This window comes from Salmo salar, chromosome 03, assembly GCF_965601325.2.
Source record: "Salmo salar chromosome 03, fSalSal1, whole genome shotgun sequence".
NCBI classification, from domain to species: Eukaryota; Metazoa; Chordata; class Actinopteri; order Salmoniformes; family Salmonidae; genus Salmo; species Salmo salar.
The window spans coordinates 97074245-97098356 of record NC_138293.1 but is presented as its reverse complement, the minus strand read 5'-3'; the positions used below and the strand labels follow the sequence as shown (position 1 = coordinate 97098356).

Genomic DNA, 24112 nt, shown 5'->3' with positions numbered 1-24112 from the left:
TCTCCCATCCAGCATGGTATGACCTCCCTCCTCCCTCTATGTCCACATGGTATAACACAACTCTCCCATCCAGCATGGTATGACTTCCCTCCTCCCTCTATGTCCACATGGTATAACACAACTCTCCCATCCAGCATGGTAGGACCTCCCACCATGTCCACATGGTATGTCCTGTCTCCCCCCTCTATTTCAACATGGTATAACCCCCACAAATACTGTATATGTCCTGTCTCTCCCCTCTATTTCAACATGGTATGTGCTACATCTTAAACACATATCCAGCTCAGTATATGACAGTGAGGACCTCCCATCCAATCAATACTATGTGTCCTGTCTTGATCTTTATTTTTCATCCCCGCTTTTAAACAATTTTGTACTGTGCTCAGACCCCCTATGAAATCACCACTTTACTTTACACCTGTAAAATGTGTTTGTGTACTATATAACTAGATAAAACGGAAACCTTTCGGATTATAGTAACTTACAGAATTACTTTACAGCAGTAAAATGTGTTTGTGTACTATATCACTAGATACAAATAAAACCTTTCTGATCATAGTAACTTACAGAACTACTTTATAGCAGAAAAACTAGATGAAAACCTCAGTAACGTGCTGCTGATCCTTTAAAGTGTACAGTACTATAGCTAGATGAAAACCTCAGTGACATGCTGCTGATCCTTTAAAGTGTACAGTACTATAGCTAGATGAAAACCTCAGTGACATGCTGCTGATCCTTTAAAGTGTACAGTACTATAGCTAGATGAAAACCTCAGTAACATGCCGCTGATCCTTTAAAGTGTACAGTACTATAGCTAGATGAAAACCTCAGTAACATGCCGCTGATCCTTTAAAGTGTACAGTACTATAGCTAGATGAAAACCTCAGTGACATGCCGCTGATCCTTTAAAGTGTACAGTACTATAGCTAGATGAAAACCTCAGTAACATGCCGCTGATCCTTTAAAGTGTACAGTACTATAGCTAGATGAAAACCTCAGTGACATGCCGCTGATCCTTTAAAGTGTACAGTACTATAGCTAGATGAAAACCTCAGTGACATGCCGCTGATCCTTTAAAGTGTACAGTACTATAGCTAGATGAAAACCTCAGTAACATGCCGCTGATCCTTTAAAGTGTACAGTACTATAGCTAGATGAAAACCTCAGTAACATGCCGCTGATCCTTTAAAGTGTACAGTACTATAGCTAGATGAAAACCTCAGTAACATGCCGCTGATCCTTTAAAGTGTACAGTACTATAGCTAGATGAAAACCTCAGTAACATGCCGCTGATCCTTTAAAGTGTACAGTACTATAGCTAGATGAAAACCTCAGTAACATGCCGCTGATCCTTTAAAGTGTACAGTACTATAGCTAGATGATAACCTCAGTAACATGCCGCTGATCCTTTAAAGTGTACAGTACTATAGCTAGATGAAAACCTCAGTAACATGCCGCTGATCCTTTAAAGTGTACAGTACTATAGCTAGATGAAAACCTCAGTAACATGCCGCTGATCCTTTAAAGTGTACAGTACTATAGCTAGATGAAAACCTCAGTGACATGCCGCTGATCCTTTAAAGTGTACAGTACTATAGCTAGATGAAAACCTCAGTAACATGCCGCTGATCCTTTAAAGTGTACAGTACTATAGCTAGATGAAAACCTCAGTGACATGCCGCTGATCCTTTAAAGTGTACAGTACTATAGCTAGATGAAAACCTCAGTAACATGCCGCTGATCCTTTAAAGTGTACAGTACTATAGCTAGATGAAAACCTCAGTAACATGCCGCTGATCCTTTAAAGTGTACAGTACTATAGCTAGATGAAAACCTCAGTGACATGCCGCTGATCCTTTAAAGTGTACAGTACTATAGCTAGATGAAAACCTCAGTAACATGCCGCTGATCCTTTAAAGTGTACAGTACTATAGCTAGATGATCCAGTATGTGAGTGGGCCTTTGAAAATGTCTCATGACAGCGAGCGCCGTTGTCCATTATGCAATTGCTAACATCTGTTTCTGCTGTGGGTGATACATGTACACACACACACACCCACACACACACACACACACACACACACACACACACACACACACACACACATACACACACACACACACACACACACACACACACACACACACACACACACACACACACACACACACACACACACACACACACACACACACACAACGGCTGTCTAAAAAGGAGAGAGAAGGGAAACAAAGGTTTACAAGGTTGTTGACAGATCTGGTCATTGTAAGTATATTGAGGTTTCAGCCCCCTTCATTAGGAGAAGTCTGTCATTGTAAATGTTGTTGTTGATGTTGTGTATTAGGGGTTCATCTCAAGTGAGATGTCACCTTGTTTTGCCTAGTTTTTATCATTGAGTCAATGAATTACCTAGTTTTTCATCATTGTGTCAGTGAATTACCTAGTTTTTCATCATTGTGTCAGTGAATTACCTAGTTTTTCATCATTGTGTCATTGAATTACCTAGTTTTTCATCATTGTGTCAGTGAATTACCTAGTTTTTCATCATTGTGTCAGTGAATTACCTAGTTTTTCATCATTGAGTCAGTCAATTATCTAGTTTTTCATCATTGTGTCAGTGAATTACCTAGTTTTTCGTTATTGTATCAGTCAATTACCTAGTTTTTCATCATTGAGTCAGTGAATTACCTAGTTTTTCATCATTGGGTCAGTGAATTGCAATGACATCTCAAGGAAATATATCTCAATGGAAATGTATGTTTTCATGAAGCGAATAACATTGTAGACATTTCTTAAAGGCTGACATTAGTTTTGCGTTGTAATGTCCAAATCAAAGACAACTATATAAGCCCGGTAACATCCCTTTTGAAAGACAGGCAATTTCTGTTCCTGTCCGTTTCCTTTTAGATTTCAGGGCTAAAAAATAAATAGCACAGGGCAGCATGTAGAGTATTATTTACAGCTTAGAGGAGATCAAGCTTACTAAACTAAACACTTGTCAGGAACTGCTTTATGAAGTCCAGGGGCAGCGGCTCTCTACTCCCATCCGGAGCGTTTAATAGGATATCTGTAGAGGCAGGAAACTGACTGAGGGGTCAGTCCTCTTTCATTATGTACTAGTACCTATTTACACTGCCCTCTAGTGGAACGTCTGGAGACCCTGTTTGCATCCCAAGACCCTGTTCCCTGTCTCTAACCATTACCTGTCTCTAGCTGTTCCCTGTCTCTAACTGTTCCCTGTCTCTAACTGTTCCCTGTCTCTAGCTGTTCCCTGTCTCTAACTGTTCCCTGTCTCTAGCTGTTCCCTGTCTCTAACCATTACCTGTCTCTAGCTGTTCCCTGTCTCTAACCATTACCTGTCTCTAACTGTTCCCTGTCTCTAGCTGTTCCCTGTCTCTAACTGTTCCCTGTCTCTAGCTGTTCCCTGTCTCTAACTGTTCCCTGTCTCTAACTGTTCCCTGTCTCTAACTGTTCCCTGTCTCTAACTGTTATCTGTCTCTAACTGTTCCCTGTCTCTAACTGTTATCTGTCTCTAACTGTTCCCTGTCTCTAACTGTTCCCTGTCTCTAACTGTTCCCTGTCTCTAGCTGTTCCCTGTCTCTAACTGTTCCCTGTCTCTAGCTGTTCCCTGTCTCTAACTGTTCCCTGTCTCTAACTGTTCCCTGTCTCTAGCTGTTCCCTGTCTCTAACTGTTATCTGTCTCTAACCATTACCTGTCTCTAGCTGTTCCCTGTCTCTAACTGTTCCCTGTCTCTAGCTGTTCCCTGTCTCTAGCTGTTCCCTGTCTCTAACTGTTCCCTGTCTCTAACTGTTCCCTGTCTCTAGCTGTTCCCTGTCTCTAACTGTTCCCTGTCTCTAACTGTTATCTGTCTCTAGCTGTTCCCTGTCTCTAACCATTACCTGTCTCTAGCTGTTCCCTGTCTCTAACTGTTCCCTGTCTCTAACTGTTCCCTGTCTCTAGCTGTTCCCTGTCTCTAACCATTACCTGTCTCTAGCTGTTCCCTGTCTCTAACTGTTCCCTGTCTCTAACTGTTCCCTGTCTCTAACTGTTCCCTGTCTCTAACTGTTCCCTGTCTCTAACTGTTCCCTGTCTCTAACTGTTACTGTTCCCTGTCTCTAACTGTTCCCTGTCTCTAACTGTTCCCTGTCTCTAACTGTTCCCTGTCTCTAACTGTTCCCTGTCTCTAACTGTTCCCTGTCTCTAACTGTTATCTGTCTCTAACTGTTCCCTGTCTCTAACTGTTCCCTGTCTCTAGCTGTTCCCTGTCTCTAACTGTTCCCTGTCTCTAACTGTTCCCTGTCTCTAACTGTTACTGTTCCCTGTCTCTAACTGTTCCCTGTCTCTAACTGTTCCCTGTCTCTAGCTGTTCCCTGTCTCTAACTGTTCCCTGTCTCTAACTGTTCCCTGTCTCTAACTGTTCCCTGTCTCTAACTGTTACTGTTCCCTGTCTCTAACTGTTCCCTATCTCTAACTGTTCCCTGTCTCTAACTGTTCCCTGTCTCTAACTGTTACTGTTCCCTGTCTCTAACTGTTCCCTGTCTCTAACTGTTATCTGTCTCTAACTGTTCCCTGTCTCTAACTGTTCCCTGTCTCTAACTGTTACTGTTCCCTGTCTCTAACTGTTCCCTGTCTCTAACTGTTCCCTGTCTCTAACTGTTCCCTGTCTCTAACTGTTCCCTGTCTCTAGCTGTTCCCTGTCTCTAACTGTTCCCTGTCTCTAACTGTTCCCTGTCTCTAACTGTTCCCTGTCTCTAACTGTTCCCTGTCTCTAACTGTTCCCTGTCTCTAGCTGTTCCCTGTCTCTAACTGTTCCCTGTCTCTAACTGTTCCCTGTCTCTAACTGTTCCCTGTCTCTATTCCCTGTCTCTAACTGTTCCCTGTCTCTAACTGTTACCTGTCTCTAACTGTTCCCTGTCTCTAACTGTTCCCTGTCTCTAACTGTTACTGTTCCCTGTCTCTAACTGTTCCCTGTCTCTAACTGTTCCCTGTCTCTAGCTGTTCCCTGTCTCTAACTGTTCCCTGTCTCTAACTGTTCCCTGTCTCTAGCTGTTCCCTGTCTCTAACTGTTCCCTGTCTCTAGCTGTTCCCTGTCTCTAACTGTTCCCTGTCTCTAACTGTTATCTGTCTCTAACTGTTATCTGTCTCTAACTGTTCCCTTTCTCTAACTGTTCCCTGTCTCTAACTGTTCCCTGTCTCTAACTGTTATCTGTCTCTAACTGTTCCCTGTCTCTAACTGTTCCCTGTCTCTAACTGTTCCCTGTCTCTAACTGTTCCCTGTCTCTAACTGTTCCCTGTCTCTAACTGTTATCTGTCTCTAACTGTTATCTGTCTCTAACTGTTCCCTTTCTCTAACTGTTCCCTGTCTCTAACTGTTCCCTGTCTCTAACTGTTCCCTGTCTCTAGCTGTTATCTGTCTCTAACTGTTACCTGTATCTAACTGTTCCCTGTCTCTAACTGTTCCCTGTCTCTAGCTGTTATCTGTCTCTAACTGTTCCCTGTCTCTAACTGTTCCCTGTCTCTAGCTGTTCCCTGTCTCTAACTGTTCCCTGTCTCTAACTGTTATCTGTCTCTAACTGTTCCCTGTCTCTAACTGTTCCCTGTCTCTAACTGTTCCCTGTCTCTAACTGTTCCCTGTTCTCTAACTGTTCCCTGTCTCTAGCTGTTCCCTGTCTCTAACTGTTCCCTGTTCTCTAACTGTTCCCTGTCTCTAGCTGTTCCCTGTCTCTAACTGTTCCCTGTCTCTAACTGTTACTGTTCCCTGTCTCTAACTGTTATCTGTCTCTAACTGTTCCCTGTCTCTAACTGTTCCCTGTCTCTAACTGTTCCCTGTCTCTAACTGTTCCCTGTTCTCTAACTGTTCCCTGTCTCTAGCTGTTCCCTGTCTCTAACTGTTCCCTGTTCTCTAACCATTACCTGTCTCTAGCTGTTCCCTGTCTCTAACTGTTCCCTGTCTCTAACTGTTCCCTGTCTCTAGCTGTTCCCTGTCTCTAACTGTTCCCTGTCTCTAACTGTTCCCTGTCTCTAGCTGTTCCCTGTCTCTAACTGTTCCCTGTCTCTAACTGTTCCCTGTCTCTAGCTGTTCCCTGTCTCTAACTGTTCCCTGTCTCTAGCTGTTCCCTGTCTCTAACTGTTCCCTGTCTCTAACTGTTCCCTGTCTCTAGCTGTTCCCTGTCTCTAGCTGTTCCCTGTCTCTAACTGTTCCCTGTCTCTAACTGTTATCTGTCTCTAACTGTTCCCTGTCTCTAACTGTTCCCTGTCTCTAGCTGTTCCCTGTCTCTAACTGTTCCCTGTCTCTAACTGTTCCCTGTCTCTAACTGTTCCCTGTCTCTAACTGTTCCCTGTCTCTAGCTGTTACCTGTCTCTAACTGTTCCCTGTCTCTAACTGTTCCCTGTCTCTAACTGTTCCCTGTCTCTAGCTGTTACCTGTATCTAACTGTTCCCTGTCTCTAGCTGTTCCCTGTCTCTAACTGTTCCCTGTCTCTAGCTGTTCCCTGTCTCTAACTGTTCCCTGTTCTCTAACTGTTCCCTGTCTCTAACTGTTATCTGTCTCTAACTGTTCCCTGTCTCTAACTGTTCCCTGTCTCTAGCTGTTCCCTGTCTCTAACTGTTCCCTGTCTCTAACTGTTCCCTTTCTCTAACTGTTCCCTGTCTCTAACTGTTCCCTGTCTCTAACTGTTCCCTGTCTCTAACTGTTCCCTGTCTCTAGCTGTTCCCTGTCTCTAACTGTTCCCTGTCTCTAACTGTTCCCTGTCTCTTACTGTTACTGTTCCCTGTCTCTAACTGTTCCCTGTCTCTAACTGTTCCCTGTCTCTAACTGTTCCCTGTCTCTATTCCCTGTCTCTAACTGTTCCCTGTCTCTAACTGTTACCTGTCTCTAACTGTTCCCTGTCTCTAACTGTTCCCTGTCTCTAACTGTTCCCTGTCTCTCCTCCTTTCTAAGCAGGCAGATATCTGGACAGCACATCGTCCGGGTCCTCGTCACGCTCCCAGAGTCCTTTGCTTTTGAGTCCTGCTGGCTCTCAGAGCACCTACAACAACCCTCTACTGCGCTCCCTCAGGTATAGCTATTGTAGCTAATTCAGGGGGTAGCCCCGACTGGGACTCGACCCGGGTCCAGCGACTGCCAACCCAACACCTTAGCCATTACGCCAAGAGATCCAAAGCTCTTGACAAGGTGGCTAGGAGTTGTGTTAAGCTCGCTACAATATAGTACAGTTTAACCATTGATGTTGATGTATCTACCATATGAATGGGTTGTACAGTTAGTTCACCTGTATCTATGTTCTACTATCTGTGACTGTTGCTGTGACTGGGTGTGTATTTGAGAGAGTTTGTATGTGTCTATCTGTCTTATAGTATATACTATATCCCCATCCTCTCCTCCTCCTGTCTCCAGTCACCCAGGAGAGGGTGTGATCCAGCTGATCTCTGTAGCCCGCTCCTCTAGTCTGGGCATCACCATCGGCGGAGGCTCCAATAGACCGGACGGCCCTGCAGTCTTCATCCAGGAGGTTCTGTCTGGGGGAGACTGCCACAGGGTAAGTCACCAATGGGATCCATCCTGAAAGAACAGAGTACCAGTGGAGTACCCCTTCTCATAGATTCACTTCATAACAGATACTGTAGTCATAGTTACCTCCATTGGATTTTAATACTGGGATGAAATGAACCAGACTCAAACCACTGGTAGAACATCCAGTCAATGATGAATATGGTGGGAAGAGTTACATTAGGCATGTCGACATGGTAACATCAATCTGCTCTACTTAGAAATGGAGTTACATTAGACATGTCGACATGGTAACGTCAAGCTGCTCTACTTAGAAATGGAGTTACATTAGACATGTCGACATGGTAACGTCAATCTGCTCTACTTAGAAATGGAGTTACATTAGGCATGTCGACATGGTAACGACAATCTGCTCTACTTAGAAATGGAGTTACATTAGGCATGTCGACATGGTAACGTCAATCTGCTCTACTTAGAAATGGAGTTACATTAGACATGTCGACATGGTAACGTCAATCTGCTCTACTTAGAAATGGAGTTACATTAGACATGTCGACATGGTAACGACAATCTGCTCTACTTAGAAATTGAGTTACATTAGGCATGTCGACACACCATGCGGACCAATGGTTTAAAGCCGTTCCTATCACCTCTGACCAGAACATCGGCCCTCATTTTCTGTTCATTTCCCAACAACACTTCATATTGAAACTGCACAAACAGCCCCCGTTGGTCAACAGCCAGCAGGGTGATCTCTTAACACACCACAGCCACCCCCTGCTGCTATTAGCCATTCGTCTTTGTGGTGTGTAAATAAAGCTCAGTTATAAAGGAACTGTCCTCTCTTGGCTTGATAACTACTGGACCTCTTCACACCAAGGTGTTGACACAAAACTGTGTTAGAAGTATATAACTGATACTGGACCTCTTCACACCAAGGTGTTGACACAACACTGTGTTAGAAGTCTATAACTGATACTGGACCTCTTGTTAGAAGTATATAACTGATACTGGACCTCTTCACACCAAGGTGTTGACACAACACTGTGTTAGAAGTACTCTACACTGTTCCCCTGCCTAATGTTGCAACAGTTTCACTCTTAAAAGAGAAATGCATTCACACATCTAGAGATTGCTTTGCAGGAAGAAGCTCCTACACACTGTACTCACAAAGTTTCACAAGTGCAAGCAACAGTAACCAATAAACTCTGTCCTGTTTAACTGTCTTGCTGGATGGAAGACAGACAGCGTAAGGTTACCAGTAAAGGCTGTCCTGTTTAACTGTCTTGCTGGATGGAAGACAGACAGCGTAAGGTTACCAGTGCTGTAACTGTATCTTACTGTAACGTAACGTTACTCGTTGTGTTGTCAGACCAGGAGGTGATCCAGGAGTCAGACAGAGTGTTGGTTACCCTCTTGGGGAGACAGAGAGTGAGACAGAGAGACAGAGCTAGAGACAGAGAGACAGAGCTAGAGACAGAGAGACAAAGCTAGAGAGAGAGAGAGAGAGACAGAGACAGCTAGAGACAGAGCTGGAGACAGAGAGACAGAGCTAGAGACAGAGAGGGAGCGAGAGAGAGAGACAGCTATAGACAGAGAGACAGAGCTAGAGACAGAGCTAGAGACAGAGCTAGAGACAGAGAGACAGAGCTAGAGACAGAGAGACAGAGCTAGAGACAGAGAGACAGAGTTAGAGACAGCTAGAGACAGAGAGACAGAGCTAGAGACAGAGCTAGAGACAGAGAGACAGAGCTAGAGACAGAGCTAGAGACAGAGAGACAGAGCTAGAGACAGAGCTAGAGACAGAGAGACAGAGCTAGAGACAGAGAGACAGAGTTAGAGACAGAGAGAGAGACAGAAAGACAGAGCTAGAGACAGAGAGACAGAGCTAGAGACAGGGAGACAGAGAGGGAGAGAGAGAGAGACAGCTAGAGACAGAGACAGAGCTAGAGACAGAGAGACAGAGCTAGAGACAGAGAGACAGAGCTAGAGACAGAGAGACAGAGTTAGAGACAGCTAGAGACAGAGTTAGAGACAGAGCTAGAGACAGAGAGACAGAGTTAGAGACAGAGAGACAGCTAGAGACAGAGTTAGAGACAGAGAGACAGAGCTAGAGACAGAGAGACAGAGCTAGAGACAGAGAGACAGAGCTAGAGACAGAGAGACAGAGCTAGAGACAGAGAGACAGAGAGACAGAGAGAGAGACAGAGAGACAGAGCTAGAGACAGAGCTAGAGACAGAGTTAGAGACAGAGAGACAGAGCTAGAGACAGAGCTAGAGACAGAGAGACAGAGCTAGAGACAGAAAGACAGAGAGACAGAGCTAGAGACAGAGAGACAGAGAGAGAGACAGAGAGACAGAGCTAGAGACAGAGAGACAGAGCTAGAGACAGAGAGACAGAGCTAGAGACAGAGAGACAGAGCTAGAGACAGAGAGACAGAGCTAGAGACAGAGAGACAGAGAGACAGAGAGACAGAGCTAGAGACAGAGTTAGAGACAGAGAGACAGAGCTAGAGACAGAGAGACAGAGCTAGAGACAGAGCTAGAGACAGAGAGACAGAGAGACAGAGAGAGAGACAGAGAGACAGAGCTAGAGACAGAGCTAGAGACAGAGTTAGAGACAGAGAGACAGAGCTAGAGACAGAGCTAGAGACAGAGAGACAGAGCTAGAGACAGAGAGACAGAGCTAGAGACAGAAAGACAGAGAGACAGAGCTAGAGACAGAGAGACAGAGAGAGAGACAGAGAGACAGAGCTAGAGACAGAGAGACAGAGCTAGAGACAGAGAGACAGAGCTAGAGACAGAGCTAGAGACAGAGCTAGAGACAGAGAGACAGAGTTAGAGACAGAGAGACAGAGAGACAGAGTTAGAGACAGAGAGACAGAGTTAGAGACAGAGAGACAGAGCTAGAGACAGAGAGACAGAGCTAGAGACAGAGAGACAGAGCTAGAGACAGAGCTAGAGACAGAGCTAGAGACAGAGAGACAGAGTTAGAGACAGAGCTAGAGACAGAGCTAGAGACAGAGTTAGAGACAGAGAGACAGAGTTAGAGACAGAGAGACAGAGCTAGAGACAGAGAGACAGAGCTAGAGACAGAGAGACAGAGCTAGAGACAGAGAGACAGAGTTAGAGACAGAGAGACAGAGCTAGAGACAGAGAGACAGAGCTAGAGACAGAGCTAGAGACAGAGAGACAGAGTTAGAGACAGAGAGACAGAGCTAGAGACAGAGAGACAGAGCTAGAGACAGAGAGACAGAGTTAGAGACAGAGAGACAGAGCTAGAGACAGAGAGACAGAGCTAGAGACAGAGAGACAGAGCTAGAGACAGAGAGACAGAGAGACAGAGTTAGAGACAGAGAGACAGAGCTAGAGACAGAGAGACAGAGCTAGAGACAGAGAGACAGAGTTAGAGACAGAGAGACAGAGCTAGAGACAGAGAGACAGAGCTAGAGACAGAGAGACAGAGCTAGAGACAGAGCTAGAGACAGAGAGACAGAGTTAGAGACAGAGAGACAGAGCTAGAGACAGAGAGACAGAGCTAGAGACAGAGAGACAGAGTTAGAGACAGAGAGACAGAGCTAGAGACAGAGAGACAGAGCTAGAGACAGAGAGACAGAGCTAGAGACAGAGAGACAGAGAGACAGAGTTAGAGACAGAGAGACAGAGCTAGAGACAGAGAGACAGAGCTAGAGACAGAGCTAGAGACAGAGCTAGAGACAGAGAGACAGAGCTAGAGACAGAGAGACAGAGCTAGAGACAGAGCTAGAGACAGAGAGACAGAGTTAGAGACAGAGCTAGAGACAGAGAGACAGAGCTAGAGACAGAGAGACAGAGTTAGAGACAGAGCTAGAGACAGAGAGACAGAGTTAGAGACAGAGAGACAGAGCTAGAGACAGAGAGACAGAGTTAGAGACAGAGAGACAGAGCTAGAGACAGAGCTAGAGACAGAGCTAGAGACAGAGAGACAGAGAGAGAGACAGAGAGACAGAGTTAGAGACAGAGAGACAGAGCTAGAGACAGAAAGACAGAGCTAGAGACAGAGAGACAGAGCTAGAGACAGAGAGACAGAGTTAGAGACAGAGAGACAGAGCTAGAGACAGAGAGACAGAGTTAGAGACAGAGAGACAGAGCTAGAGACAGAGAGACAGAGTTAGAGACAGAGAGACAGAGCTAGAGACAGAGAGACAGAGTTAGAGACAGAGAGACAGAGCTAGAGACAGAAAGACAGAGTTAGAGACAGAGAGAGCTAGAGACAGAGAGACAGAGCTAGAGACAGAGAGACAGAGCTAGAGACAGAGAGACAGAGCTAGAGACAGAGCTAGAGACAGAGAGAGAGAGCTAGAGACAGAGAGACAGAGTTAGAGACAGAGAGACAGAGCTAGAGACAGAGTTAGAGACAGAGAGACAGAGCTAGAGGCAGGGAGACAGAGCTAGAGACAGAGAGACAGAGCTAGAGACAGAGAGACAGAGCTAGAGGCAGGGAGACAGAGCTAGAGACAGAGAGACAGAGCTAGAGACAGAGAGACAGAGTTAGAGACAGAGAGACAGAGTTAGAGACAGAGAGTTCAGAGCTAGAGACAGAGAGACAGAGCTAGAGACAGAGAGACAGAGTTAGAGACAGAGAGACAGAGCTAGAGACAGAGAGACAGAGCTAGAGACAGAGAGACAGAGCTAGAGACAGAGCTAGAGACAGAGAGACAGAGTTAGAGACAGAGAGACAGAGCTAGAGACAGAGAGACAGAGCTAGAGACAGAGAGACAGAGTTAGAGACAGAGAGACAGAGCTAGAGACAGAGAGACAGAGCTAGAGACAGAGAGACAGAGCTAGAGACAGAGAGACAGAGAGACAGAGTTAGAGACAGAGAGACAGAGCTAGAGACAGAGAGACAGAGCTAGAGACAGAGCTAGAGACAGAGCTAGAGACAGAGAGACAGAGCTAGAGACAGAGAGACAGAGCTAGAGACAGAGCTAGAGACAGAGAGACAGAGTTAGAGACAGAGCTAGAGACAGAGAGACAGAGCTAGAGACAGAGAGACAGAGTTAGAGACAGAGCTAGAGACAGAGAGACAGAGTTAGAGACAGAGAGACAGAGCTAGAGACAGAGAGACAGAGTTAGAGACAGAGAGACAGAGCTAGAGACAGAGCTAGAGACAGAGCTAGAGACAGAGAGACAGAGAGAGAGACAGAGAGACAGAGTTAGAGACAGAGAGACAGAGCTAGAGACAGAAAGACAGAGCTAGAGACAGAGAGACAGAGCTAGAGACAGAGAGACAGAGTTAGAGACAGAGAGACAGAGCTAGAGACAGAGAGACAGAGTTAGAGACAGAGAGACAGAGCTAGAGACAGAGAGACAGAGTTAGAGACAGAGAGACAGAGCTAGAGACAGAGAGACAGAGTTAGAGACAGAGAGACAGAGCTAGAGACAGAAAGACAGAGTTAGAGACAGAGAGAGCTAGAGACAGAGAGACAGAGCTAGAGACAGAGAGACAGAGCTAGAGACAGAGAGACAGAGCTAGAGACAGAGCTAGAGACAGAGAGAGAGAGCTAGAGACAGAGAGACAGAGTTAGAGACAGAGAGACAGAGCTAGAGACAGAGTTAGAGACAGAGAGACAGAGCTAGAGGCAGGGAGACAGAGCTAGAGACAGAGAGACAGAGCTAGAGACAGAGAGACAGAGCTAGAGGCAGGGAGACAGAGCTAGAGACAGAGAGACAGAGCTAGAGACAGAGAGACAGAGTTAGAGACAGAGAGACAGAGTTAGAGACAGAGAGTTCAGAGCTAGAGACAGAGAGACAGAGCTAGAGACAGAGAGACAGAGTTAGAGACAGAGAGACAGAGTTAGAGACAGAGAGACAGAGCTAGAGACAGAGAGACAGAGCTAGAGACAGAGTTAGAGACAGAGAGACAGAGCTAGAGACAGAGAGACAGAGCTAGAGACAGAGAGACAGAGCTAGAGACAGAGTTAGAGACAGAGAGACAGAGCTAGAGACAGAGAGACAGAGCTGGAGACAGAGAGGGTGAGAGAGAGAGAGAGAGAGAGAGAGAGAGAGAGAGAGGGGTGAAGAAAAAGAGAGCGAGACAGTGGGATGGAGAGGGTTGGAGAGAGGGAAAGGGATGGATGGAAAGAGCGAGACGGAGACAGTGGGATGGAGAGAGACAGGGGGGATGGAGAGGGTTGGAGAGAGTGAGAGAGAGGCAAACGGCAAAAGAAGCACAATTGAAATTGATAAAAAACAAAACTAAAAAAATCGCAGATGACAACTGGTTTGATGCAGATTGTAAAATTATAAGGAAAAACCTTAGAACACTATCCAACCAAAAGCACAGAGACCCAAATAATGGTGAACTACGCCTTCATTACTGTGAGACTTTAAAACTCTATAAACGTACACTCAGAACCAAAAAAGCACAGTACAACAGCAAGCAGCTGACACTAATTGAGGAGTCCATAAACACAAACAACTTTTGGCAAAATTGGAAAAAACTAAAAAAATCTAAACAAGAGGAATTAGCGATACAAAATGGTGACGTATGGACGACCCATTTCAAAACACTCTACAACACCGTTCAAACTGACACAAACGCAGAACAACGCCAAATCCATGAGAAGTTGAATGGATTAGAAAAAGCTATAAAGGACAATCAAAACCCATTGGACTCCCCAATTACTGACCAGGAGCTCTATAAGAAACTTCAGGCCCTCAAATTTAAAAAAGCATGCGGACCTGATGGCATCCTAAATGAGATGCTCAAACTCACTAGTGCAAAATTTCAATTGGCTATATTAAAACTGTTTAATTTGATCCTGAGTGTAGGTTATTTCCCTGACATCTGGAATCAAGGACTCATAACCCCAATCTTTAAGAACGGAGACAAATTTCACCCTAACAATTACAGAGGCATTTGTGTGAACAGTAACCTGGGGAAGGTTTTCTGTAGTATCATCAATGTAAGAGTTCTAAACTTCCTTAATAAGCACAATGTCTTGAGTAAAAGCCAAATTGGATTTATACCAAAACATCGCACAACTGATCATATTTACACCTTACACACCCTGATAGATAAACATGTCCACCAAAATAATACCAAAATATACGCTTGCTTTATCGACTTCCAAAAAGCATTTGATTCTATTTGGCATACAGGACTGTTCTACAAAGTTATTGAAAGTGGTGTAGGGGGAAAAACATATGACATAATTAAATCAATGTATACTGGCAATACGTGCAGCATTAAAATTGGTAAGAAAAGAACAGAATTCTTTAACCAGGGGCGGGGCCTTCGTCAGGGTTGCAATCTGAGCCCTGCACTATTCAATATTTACATTAACGAATTGGCCACTATTCTAGAAAAATCCTCAGCCCCTGGTGTTAGTCTCCACAATTCAGAAGTTAAATGCCTACTCTTCGCAGATGACCTATGCCTGATGTCACCCACAGCACCTGGCCTACAGCAGAGCCTGGACCTGCTAGAGCAGTACTGCCAGACCTGGGCCCTGGCAGTAAACCCCAAAAAGACTAAAATAATGATTTTCCAGAGAAGATCCAGATCTCAGGGAATTAGACCAAAGTTCTCAATTGGTACAAAATATATAGAGTACTGTACACACTACAATTACTTAGGTTTAAAAATAAGCTCAACTGGACACCTTAATGAGGCAGTGAATGAACTGAGAGAGAAAGCACGCAGGGCATTCTACGCCATTAAAAAGCTAATTCAAATTGAAATACCTATTAAAATTTGGCTAAAACTAATTGAATATGTCATTGAACCAATTGCACTTTATGGCAGCGAGGTGTGGGGTCCACTTGCAAAACAAGATTTCATCAAATGGGACAAACACCCCATTGAAACCCTACATGCAGAGTTCTGTAAGATTCTCCTACGTGTCCAGAGGAAAACTACAAACAATGCATGCAGGGCAGAATTAGGCCAATATCCACTAATAATAAAAACTCAAAAAAGAGCAATTAAGTTTTGGAAACATCTAAAATACAGTGACCCCCTCTCATATCATTACCAATCCCTGCAATGCCAAGAGCTGAGCAAAGAAAAGAGTCCCCTCATCCAGCTGGTCCTGGGGCTGAGTTCACTAACCTGTTCTACTAACACACTGAAGCCTCAGGACCAGAACATCCAATCAATCAGAATAAACCAAATTACAACACAGTCAAAACAAAACTACATTGCTTATTGGGAAACACAAGCACAAACACAAAGCAAAATGCAGTGCTATCTGGCCCTAAATCGACAGTACACTATGGCTAAATATTTGACCATGGTTACTGATCAAAACCTTAGAAAAACCTTGACAAAGTACAGGCTCAGTGAGCACAGCCTTGCCATTGAAAAGGGTAGACACAGGAAAACCTGGCTCCCTGTAGAGGAAAGGCTGTGCAACCACTGCACCACAGCAGAACCTGAGACGGAGCTACATTTCCTGACAAAATGTCAAAAATATAAAACAATTAGAGAGTGTCATTTCCCCAAATTTGAAACCCTTATTCAAGGTTTCACAGACCTCTCTGATGAGGATAGGCTACCCGTCCTGTTGGGGGAGGACGCAGAGAGCTGTGGGTTGGCAGCGCACTACATTGCTGCCTGCCATAAGTTGAGGGACAGTGTCTGACAGACCAATCAACCTGCACATGTCCTCTACTGTATGATTATTGTTATTGTTCAATGTGTTGGTTATTTTGACCCTTGGTTATTGTAGTTACTGTTGTCCCGTTGACAATATTTGATTCTCATTTTATTTATTTTTATATTGTAAATATCCAAAATAAGCTTTGGCAATATGTATATTGTTACGTCATGCCAATAAAGCGAATTGAATTGAATTGAATTGAATTGAGAGGAAGGGATGGATGGAGAGAGAGAGAGAGAGAGAGAGATAAAGCGATGCTGACTGCTTCCCAATTAGCTCAAGTGTGAAGGGGATGTGTCAGAGTCCCCACAGTCCCCTGAGCAGCAGGACAGGACAGCAGGACAGGACAGACACACAGACTGTGAAGGTCAGTCCTTTAGGACTCTGCTTACTTAGGCCATCACCCTGTTCCCCTGTCCTCTACCTTCCTACCATCTAGCCTCTACCACCCCCACAGTACTCCCTGTTCCCCTGTCCTCTACCTTCCTACCATCTAGCCTCTACCACCCCCACAGTACTCCCTGTTCCCCTGTCCTCTACCTTCCTACCATCTAGCCTCTACCACCCCCACAGTACTCCCTGTTCCCCTGTCCTCTACCTTCCTACCATCTAGCCTCTACCACCCCCACAGTACTCCCTGTTCCCCTGTCCTCTACCTTCCTACCATCTAGCCTCTACCACCCCCACAGTACTCCCTGTTCCCCTGTCCTCTACCTCCCTACCATCTAGCCTCTACCACCCCCACAGTACTCCCTGTTCCCCTGTCCTCTACCTCCCTACTATCTAGCCTCTACCACCCCCACAGCACTCCCTGTTCCCCTGTCCTCTACCTTCCTACCATCTAGCCTCTACCACCCCACAGTACTCCCTGTTCCCCTGTCCTCTACCTTCCTACCATCTAGCCTCTACCACCCCCACAGTACTCCCTGTTCCCCTGTCCTCTACCTCCCTACTATCTAGCCTCTACCACCCCCACAGCACTCCCTGTTCCCCTGTCCTCTACCTTCCTACCATCTAGCCTCTACCACCCCCACAGCACTCCCTGTTCCCCTGTCCTCTACCTTCCTACCATCTAGCCTCTACCACCCCCACAGCACTCCCTGTTCCCCTGTCCTCTACCTTCCTACCATCTAGCCTCTACCCCCCCCACAGCACTCCCTGTTCCCCTGTCCTCTACCTTCCTACCATCTAGCCTCTATCACCCCACAGCACTCCCTGTCCCCCTGACCTCTACCTTCCTACCATCTAGCCTCTACCACCCCCACAGCACTCCCTGTTCCCCTGTCCTCTACCTTCCTACCATCTAGCCTCTACCACCCCCACAGCACTCCCTGTTCCCCTGTCCTCTACCTTCCTACCATCTAGCCTCTACCACCCCCACAGCACTCCCTGTTCCCCTGTCCTCTACCTTCCTACCATCTAGCCTCTACCACCCCCACAGCACTCCCTGTTCCCCTGTCCTCTACCTTCCTACCATCTAGCCTCTATCACCCCACAGCACTCCCTGTCCCCCTGACCTCTACCTTCCTACCATCTAGCCTCTACCACCCCCACAGCACTCCCTGTTCCCCTGTCCTCTACCTTCCTACCATCTAGCCTCTATCACCCCACAGCACTCCCTGTCCCCCTGACCTCTACCTTCCTACCATCTAGCCTCTACCACCCCCACAGCACTCCCTGTTCCCCTGTCCTCTACCTCCCTACCATCTAGCCTCTATCACCCCACAGCACTCCCTGTTCCCCTGACCTCTACCTCCCTACCATCTAGCCTCTACCACCCCCACAGCACTCCCTGTCCCCCTGACCTCTACCTTCCTACCATCTAGCCTCTACCACCCCCACAGCACTCCCTGTTCCCCTGTCCTCTACCTTCCTACCATCTAGCCTCTATCACCCCACAGCACTCCCTGTCCCCCTGACCTCTACCTTCCTACCATCTAGCCTCTACCACCCCCACAGCACTCCCTGTTCCCCTGTCCTCTACCTCCCTACCATCTAGCCTCTATCACCCCACAGCACTCCCTGTTCCCCTGACCTCTACCTCCCTACCATCTAGCCTCTACCACCCACACAGCACACCCTGTCCCCCTGACCTCTACCTTCCTACCATCTAGCCTCTATCACCCCACAGCACTCCCTGTCCCCCTGACCTCTACCTTCCTACCATCTAGCCTCTACCACCCCCACAGCACTCCCTGTTCCCCTGTCCTCTACCTCCCTACCATCTAGCCTCTATCACCCCACAGCACTCCCTGTTCCCCTGACCTCTACCTCCCTACCATCTAGCCTCTACCACCCACACAGCACACCCTGTCCCCCTGACCTCTACCTTCCTACCATCTAGCCTCTACCACTCCCACAGCACTCCCTGTTCCCCTGACCTCTACCTTCCTACCATCTAGCCTCTACCACCCCCACAGCACACCCTGTCCCCCTGACCTCTACCTTCCTACCATCTAGCCTCTACCACTCCCACAGCACTCCCTGTTCCCCTGACCTCTACCTTCCTACCATCTAGCCTCTACCACCCCACAGTACTCCCTGTTCCCCTGTCCTCTACCTCCCTACTATCTAGCCTCTACCACCCCCACAGCACTCCCTGTTCCCCTGACCTCTACCTTCCTACCATCTAGCCTCTACCACCTCCACAGTACTCCCTGTTCCCCTGTCCTCTACCTCCCTACTATCTAGCCTCTACCACCCCCACAGTACTCCCTGTTCCCCTGTCCTCTACCTTCCTACCATCTAGCCTCTACCACCCCACAGTACTCCCTGACCTCTACCTTCCTACCATCTAGCCTCTACCACCCCCACAGCACACCCTGTTCCCCTGTCCTCTACCTCCCTACCATCTAGCCTCTACCACTCCCACAGTACTCCCTGTTCCCCTGTCCTCTACCTCCCTACTATCTAGCCTCTACCACCCCCACAGCACTCCCTGTTCCCCTGACCTCTACCTTCCTACCATCTAGCCTCTACCACCCCCACAGCACTCCCTGTTCCCCTGACCTCTACCTTCCTACCATCTAGCCTCTACCACCCCCACAGCACTCCCTGTTCCCCTGGCCTCTACCTCTTTACCATCTAGACTCTACCATCCCACAGCACTCCCTGTTCCCCTGTCCTCTACCTCCCTACTATCTAGCCTCTACCACCCCCACAGCACTCCCTGTTCCCCTGGCCTCTACCTCTTTACCATCTAGCCTCTACCACCCCCACAGCACACCCTGTCCCCCTGACCTCTACCTTCCTACCATCTAGCCTCTACCACCCCCACAGCACTCCCTGTCCCCCTGACCTCTACCTTCCTACCATCTAGCCTCTACCACCCCCACAGCACACCCTGTCCCCCTGACCTCTACCTTCCTACCATCTAGCCTCTACCACCCCCACAGCACTCCCTGTTCCCCTGACCTCTACCTTCCTACCATCTAGCCTCTACCACCCCCACAGCACTCCCTGTTCCCCTGTCCTCTACCTTCCTACCATCTAGCCTCTACCACCCCCACAGCACTCCCTGTTCCCCTGGCCTCTACCTTCCTACCATCTAGCCTCTACCACCCCCACAGCACACCCTGCCCCCCTGATCTCTACCTTCCTACCATCTAGCCTCTACCACCCCCACAGCACACCCTGCCCCCCTGACCTCTACCTTCCTACCATCTAGCCTCTACCACCCCCACAGCACACCCTGTCCCCCTGACCTCTACCTTCCTACCATCTAGCCTCTACCACCCCCACAGCACTCCCTGTTCCCCTGATCTCTACCTTCCTACCATCTAGCCTCTACCACCCCCACAGCACTCCCTGTCCCCCTGACCTCTACCTTCCTACCATCTAGCCTCTACCACCCCCACAGCACACCCTGCCCCCCTGATCTCTACCTTCCTACCATCTAGCCTCTACCACCCCCACAGCACACCCTGCCCCCCTGATCTCTACCTTCCTACCATCTAGCCTCTACCACCCCCACAGCACTCCCTGTTCCCCTGATCTCTACCTTCCTACTATCTAGCCTCTACCACCCCCACAGCACACCCTGCCCCCCTGATCTCTACCTTCCTACCATCTAGCCTCTACCACCCCCACAGCACACCCTGTCCCCCTGACCTCTACCTTCCTACTATCTAGCCTCTATCACCCCCACAGTACTCCCTGTCCCCCTGACCTCTACCTTCCTACTATCTAGCCTCTATCACCCCCACAGCACACCCTGTCCCCCTGTCCTCTACCTCCCTACTATCTAGCCTCTATCACCCCCACAGTACTCCCTGTCCCCCTGACCTCTACCTTCCTACTATCTAGCCTCTATCACCCCCACAGCACACCCTGTCCCCCTGTCCTCTACCTCCCTACTATCTAGCCTCTATCACCCCCACAGTACTCCCTGTCCCCCTGATCTCTACCTTCCTACCATCTAGCCTCTACCACCCCCACAGCACACCCTGCCCCCCTGACCTCTACCTTCCTACCATCTAGCCTCTACCACCCCCACAGCACTCCCTGTTCCCCTGTCCTCTACCTTCCTACCATCTAGCCTCTACCACCCCCACAGCACTCCCTGTTCCCCTGGCCTCTACCTCTTTACCATCTAGACTCTACCACCCCCACAGCACACCCTGCCCCCCTGATCTCTACCTTCCTACCATCTAGCCTCTACCACCCCCACAGCACTCCCTGTTCCCCTGATCTCTACCTTCCTACTATCTAGCCTCTACCACCCCCACAGCACACCCTGCCCCCCTGATCTCTACCTTCCTACCATCTAGCCTCTACCACCCCCACAGCACACCCTGTCCCCCTGACCTCTACCTTCCTACTATCTAGCCTCTATCACCCCCACAGTACTCCCTGTCCCCCTGACCTCTACCTTCCTACTATCTAGCCTCTATCACCCCCACAGCACACCCTGTCCCCCTGTCCTCTACCTCCCTACTATCTAGCCTCTATCACCCCCACAGTACTCCCTGTCCCCCTGACCTCTACCTTCCTACTATCTAGCCTCTATCACCCCCACAGCACACCCTGTCCCCCTGTCCTCTACCTCCCTACTATCTAGCCTCTATCACCCCCACAGTACTCCCTGTCCCCCTGATCTCTACCTTCCTACCATCTAGCCTCTACCACCCCCACAGCACACCCTGCCCCCCTGACCTCTACCTTCCTACCATCTAGCCTCTACCACCCCCACAGCACTCCCTGTTCCCCTGTCCTCTACCTTCCTACCATCTAGCCTCTACCACCCCCACAGCACTCCCTGTTCCCCTGGCCTCTACCTCTTTACCATCTAGACTCTACCATCCCACAGCACACCCTGTCCCCCTGATCTCTACCTTCCTACCATCTAGCCTCTACCACCCCCACAGCACTCCCTGTTCCCCTGACCTCTACCTCTTTACCATCTAGACTCTACCATCCCACAGCACTCCCTGACCTCTACCATCTAGCTTCTACCACCTCCACAGCACTCCCTGTTCCCCTGGCCTCTACCTCTTTACCATCTAGCCTCTACCACCCCCACAGCACTCCCTGTTCCCCTGGCCTCTACCTCTTTACCATCTAGACTCTACCATCCCACAGCACACCCTGTCCCCCTGACCTCTACCTTCCTACCATCTAGCCTCTACCACCCCCACAGCACACCCTGTTCCCCTGATCTCTACCTTCCTACCATCTAGCCTCTACCACCCCCACAGCACACCCTGTTCCCCTGATCTCTACCTTCCTACCATCTAGCCTCTACCACCCCCACAGCACACCCTGTTCCCCTGATCTCTACCTTCCTACCATCTAGCCTCTACCACCCCCACAGCACACCCTGCCCCCCTGATCTCTACCTTCCTACCATCTAGCCTCTACCACCCCCACAGCACACCCTGCCCCCCTGATCTCTACCTTCCTACCATCTAGCCTCTACCACCCCCACAGCACTCCCTGTTCCCCTGGCCTCTACCTCTTTACCATCTAGACTCTACCATCCCACAGCACTCCCTGACCTCTACCATCTAGCTTCTACCACCTCCACAGCACTCCCTGACTTCTACCTCTCTACCATCTAGCCTCTACCACCTCCACAGTACTCCCTGACCTCTACCTCCCTACCATCTAGCCTCTACCACCCCCACAGCACTCCCTGACTTCTACCTCTCTACCATCTAGCCTCTACCACCTCCACAGCACTCCCTGTCCTCTACCTTCCTACCATCTAGCCTCTACTACCCCCACAGCACTCCCTGTTCCCCTGACCTCTACCTCCCTACCATCTAGTCTCTAGCACTCCCTGACCTCTACCTCTCTACCATCTAGCTTCTACCACCCCCACAGCACTCCCTGATCTCTACCTTCCTACCATCTAGCCTCTACTACCCCCACAGTACTGCCTGTCCCCCTGACCTCTACCTTCCTACCATCTAGCCTCTACTACCCCCACAGTACTTCCTGTCCCCCTGACCTCTACCTCCCTACCATCTAGCCTCTACCACCCCACAGCACTCCCTGACCTCTATCTCCCTACCATCTAGCCTCTACCATCCCCACAGCACTCCCTGTCCTGACCTCTACTTTCCTACCATCTAGCCTCTACTACCCCCACAGTACTTCCTGTCCCCCTGACCTCTACCTCCCTACCATCTAGCCTCTACCACCCCACAGTACTCCCTGACCTCTATCTCCCTACCATCTAGCCTCTACCACCCCCACAGCACTTCCTGTCCTGTCCCCCATCTGCCCACTCCCAGAAATATGACACTGATAGGAAAAGGTGAGAGGAGAGGGGTAGGATGGGGAGGGCAGGGTGTGAGGGAATAGATGAGGGTTGTCCATATTACAAACCTCTCTGGAAAGCTGACACTAATGGAGGGGGCAGGATGGGTTGTCCATGCTGCACCTTTCACCTGCAGTGTGATAGATGGGGTGACTATGTACAGAAAATGCTGTCATTTCTAAACAGTTCACCCGATATGGATTAAAATACCCTCAAATTAAAGCTGACAGTCTGCATTTTAACCTCATAGTCATTGTTTGATTTCAAATCCAAACTTTTGAAGTATAGAGCCATAAGAAGAAAACATGCTTCACTGTCCCAATAATTACTGAGGACACTGAATAATTACTGTAAATAGAGAGATGGAGACATAGAGAAATAGATATATACAGTTGAAGTCGGAAGTTTACATACACTTAGGTTGGAGACATTAAAACTGTTTTTTCAACCACTCCACAAATTTATTGTTAACAAACTATAGTTTGGGCAAGTCGGTTAGGACATCTACTTTGTGCTTGACACAAGTCATTTTTACAGCAATTCTTTACAGACATATGATTTCACTTATAATTCACTGTGTCACAATTCCAGTGGATCAGAAGTTTACATACACTAAGTTGACTGTGCCTTTAAACAGCTTTGAAAATTCCAGAAAATTATGTCATGGCTTTAGAAGCTTTTGATAGGCAAATTGACATCATTTCAGTCAATTGGAGGTGTATCTGTGGATGTATTTCTAGGCCTACCTTCAAACTCAGTGCCTCTTTGCTTGACATCATGGGAAAATCTAAAGAAATCAGCCAAGACCTCAGAAAAAACATTGTAGACCTCCACAAGTCTGGTTCATCCTTGGGAGAAATTTCCAAACACCTGAAGGTACCACGTTCATCTGTACAAACAATAGTACGCAAGTATAAACACCATGGGACCACGCAGCCATCATACCGCTCAGGAAGGAGACGTGTTCTGTTTCCTTGAGATGAACGTACTTTGATGCAAAAAGTGCAAATCAATCCCAGAACAACAGCAAAGGACCCTGTGAAGATTCTGGAGGAAACAGGTACAAAAGTATCTATATCCACAGTAAAACGAGTCCTATATCGACATAAATATGAAAGGCCTCTCAACAAGGAAGAAGCCACTGCTCCAAAACCGCCATAAAAAAGCCAGACTACGGTTTGCAACTGCACAT

At 47.9% G+C, this 24112-nt stretch overlaps 1 protein-coding gene across 2 annotated transcripts in view; it reads left to right on the top strand.

Moving 5' to 3' along the window:
• Positions 1 to 24112, top strand: part of LOC106602015 (disks large homolog 1) — a 109969-nt gene that overhangs the window by 41414 nt on the left and 44443 nt on the right. Inside the window, exons 7-8 of one of the 2 annotated variants that reach the window (XM_082972918.1) lie at positions 6943 to 7060; positions 7399 to 7540. In XM_082972918.1, the coding sequence (XP_082829044.1) occupies positions 6943 to 7060; positions 7399 to 7540 (260 nt within the window). The remainder of the gene's footprint in view (positions 1 to 6942; positions 7061 to 7398; positions 7541 to 24112) is intronic. The other variant, XM_082972919.1, reaches the window with a different exon arrangement.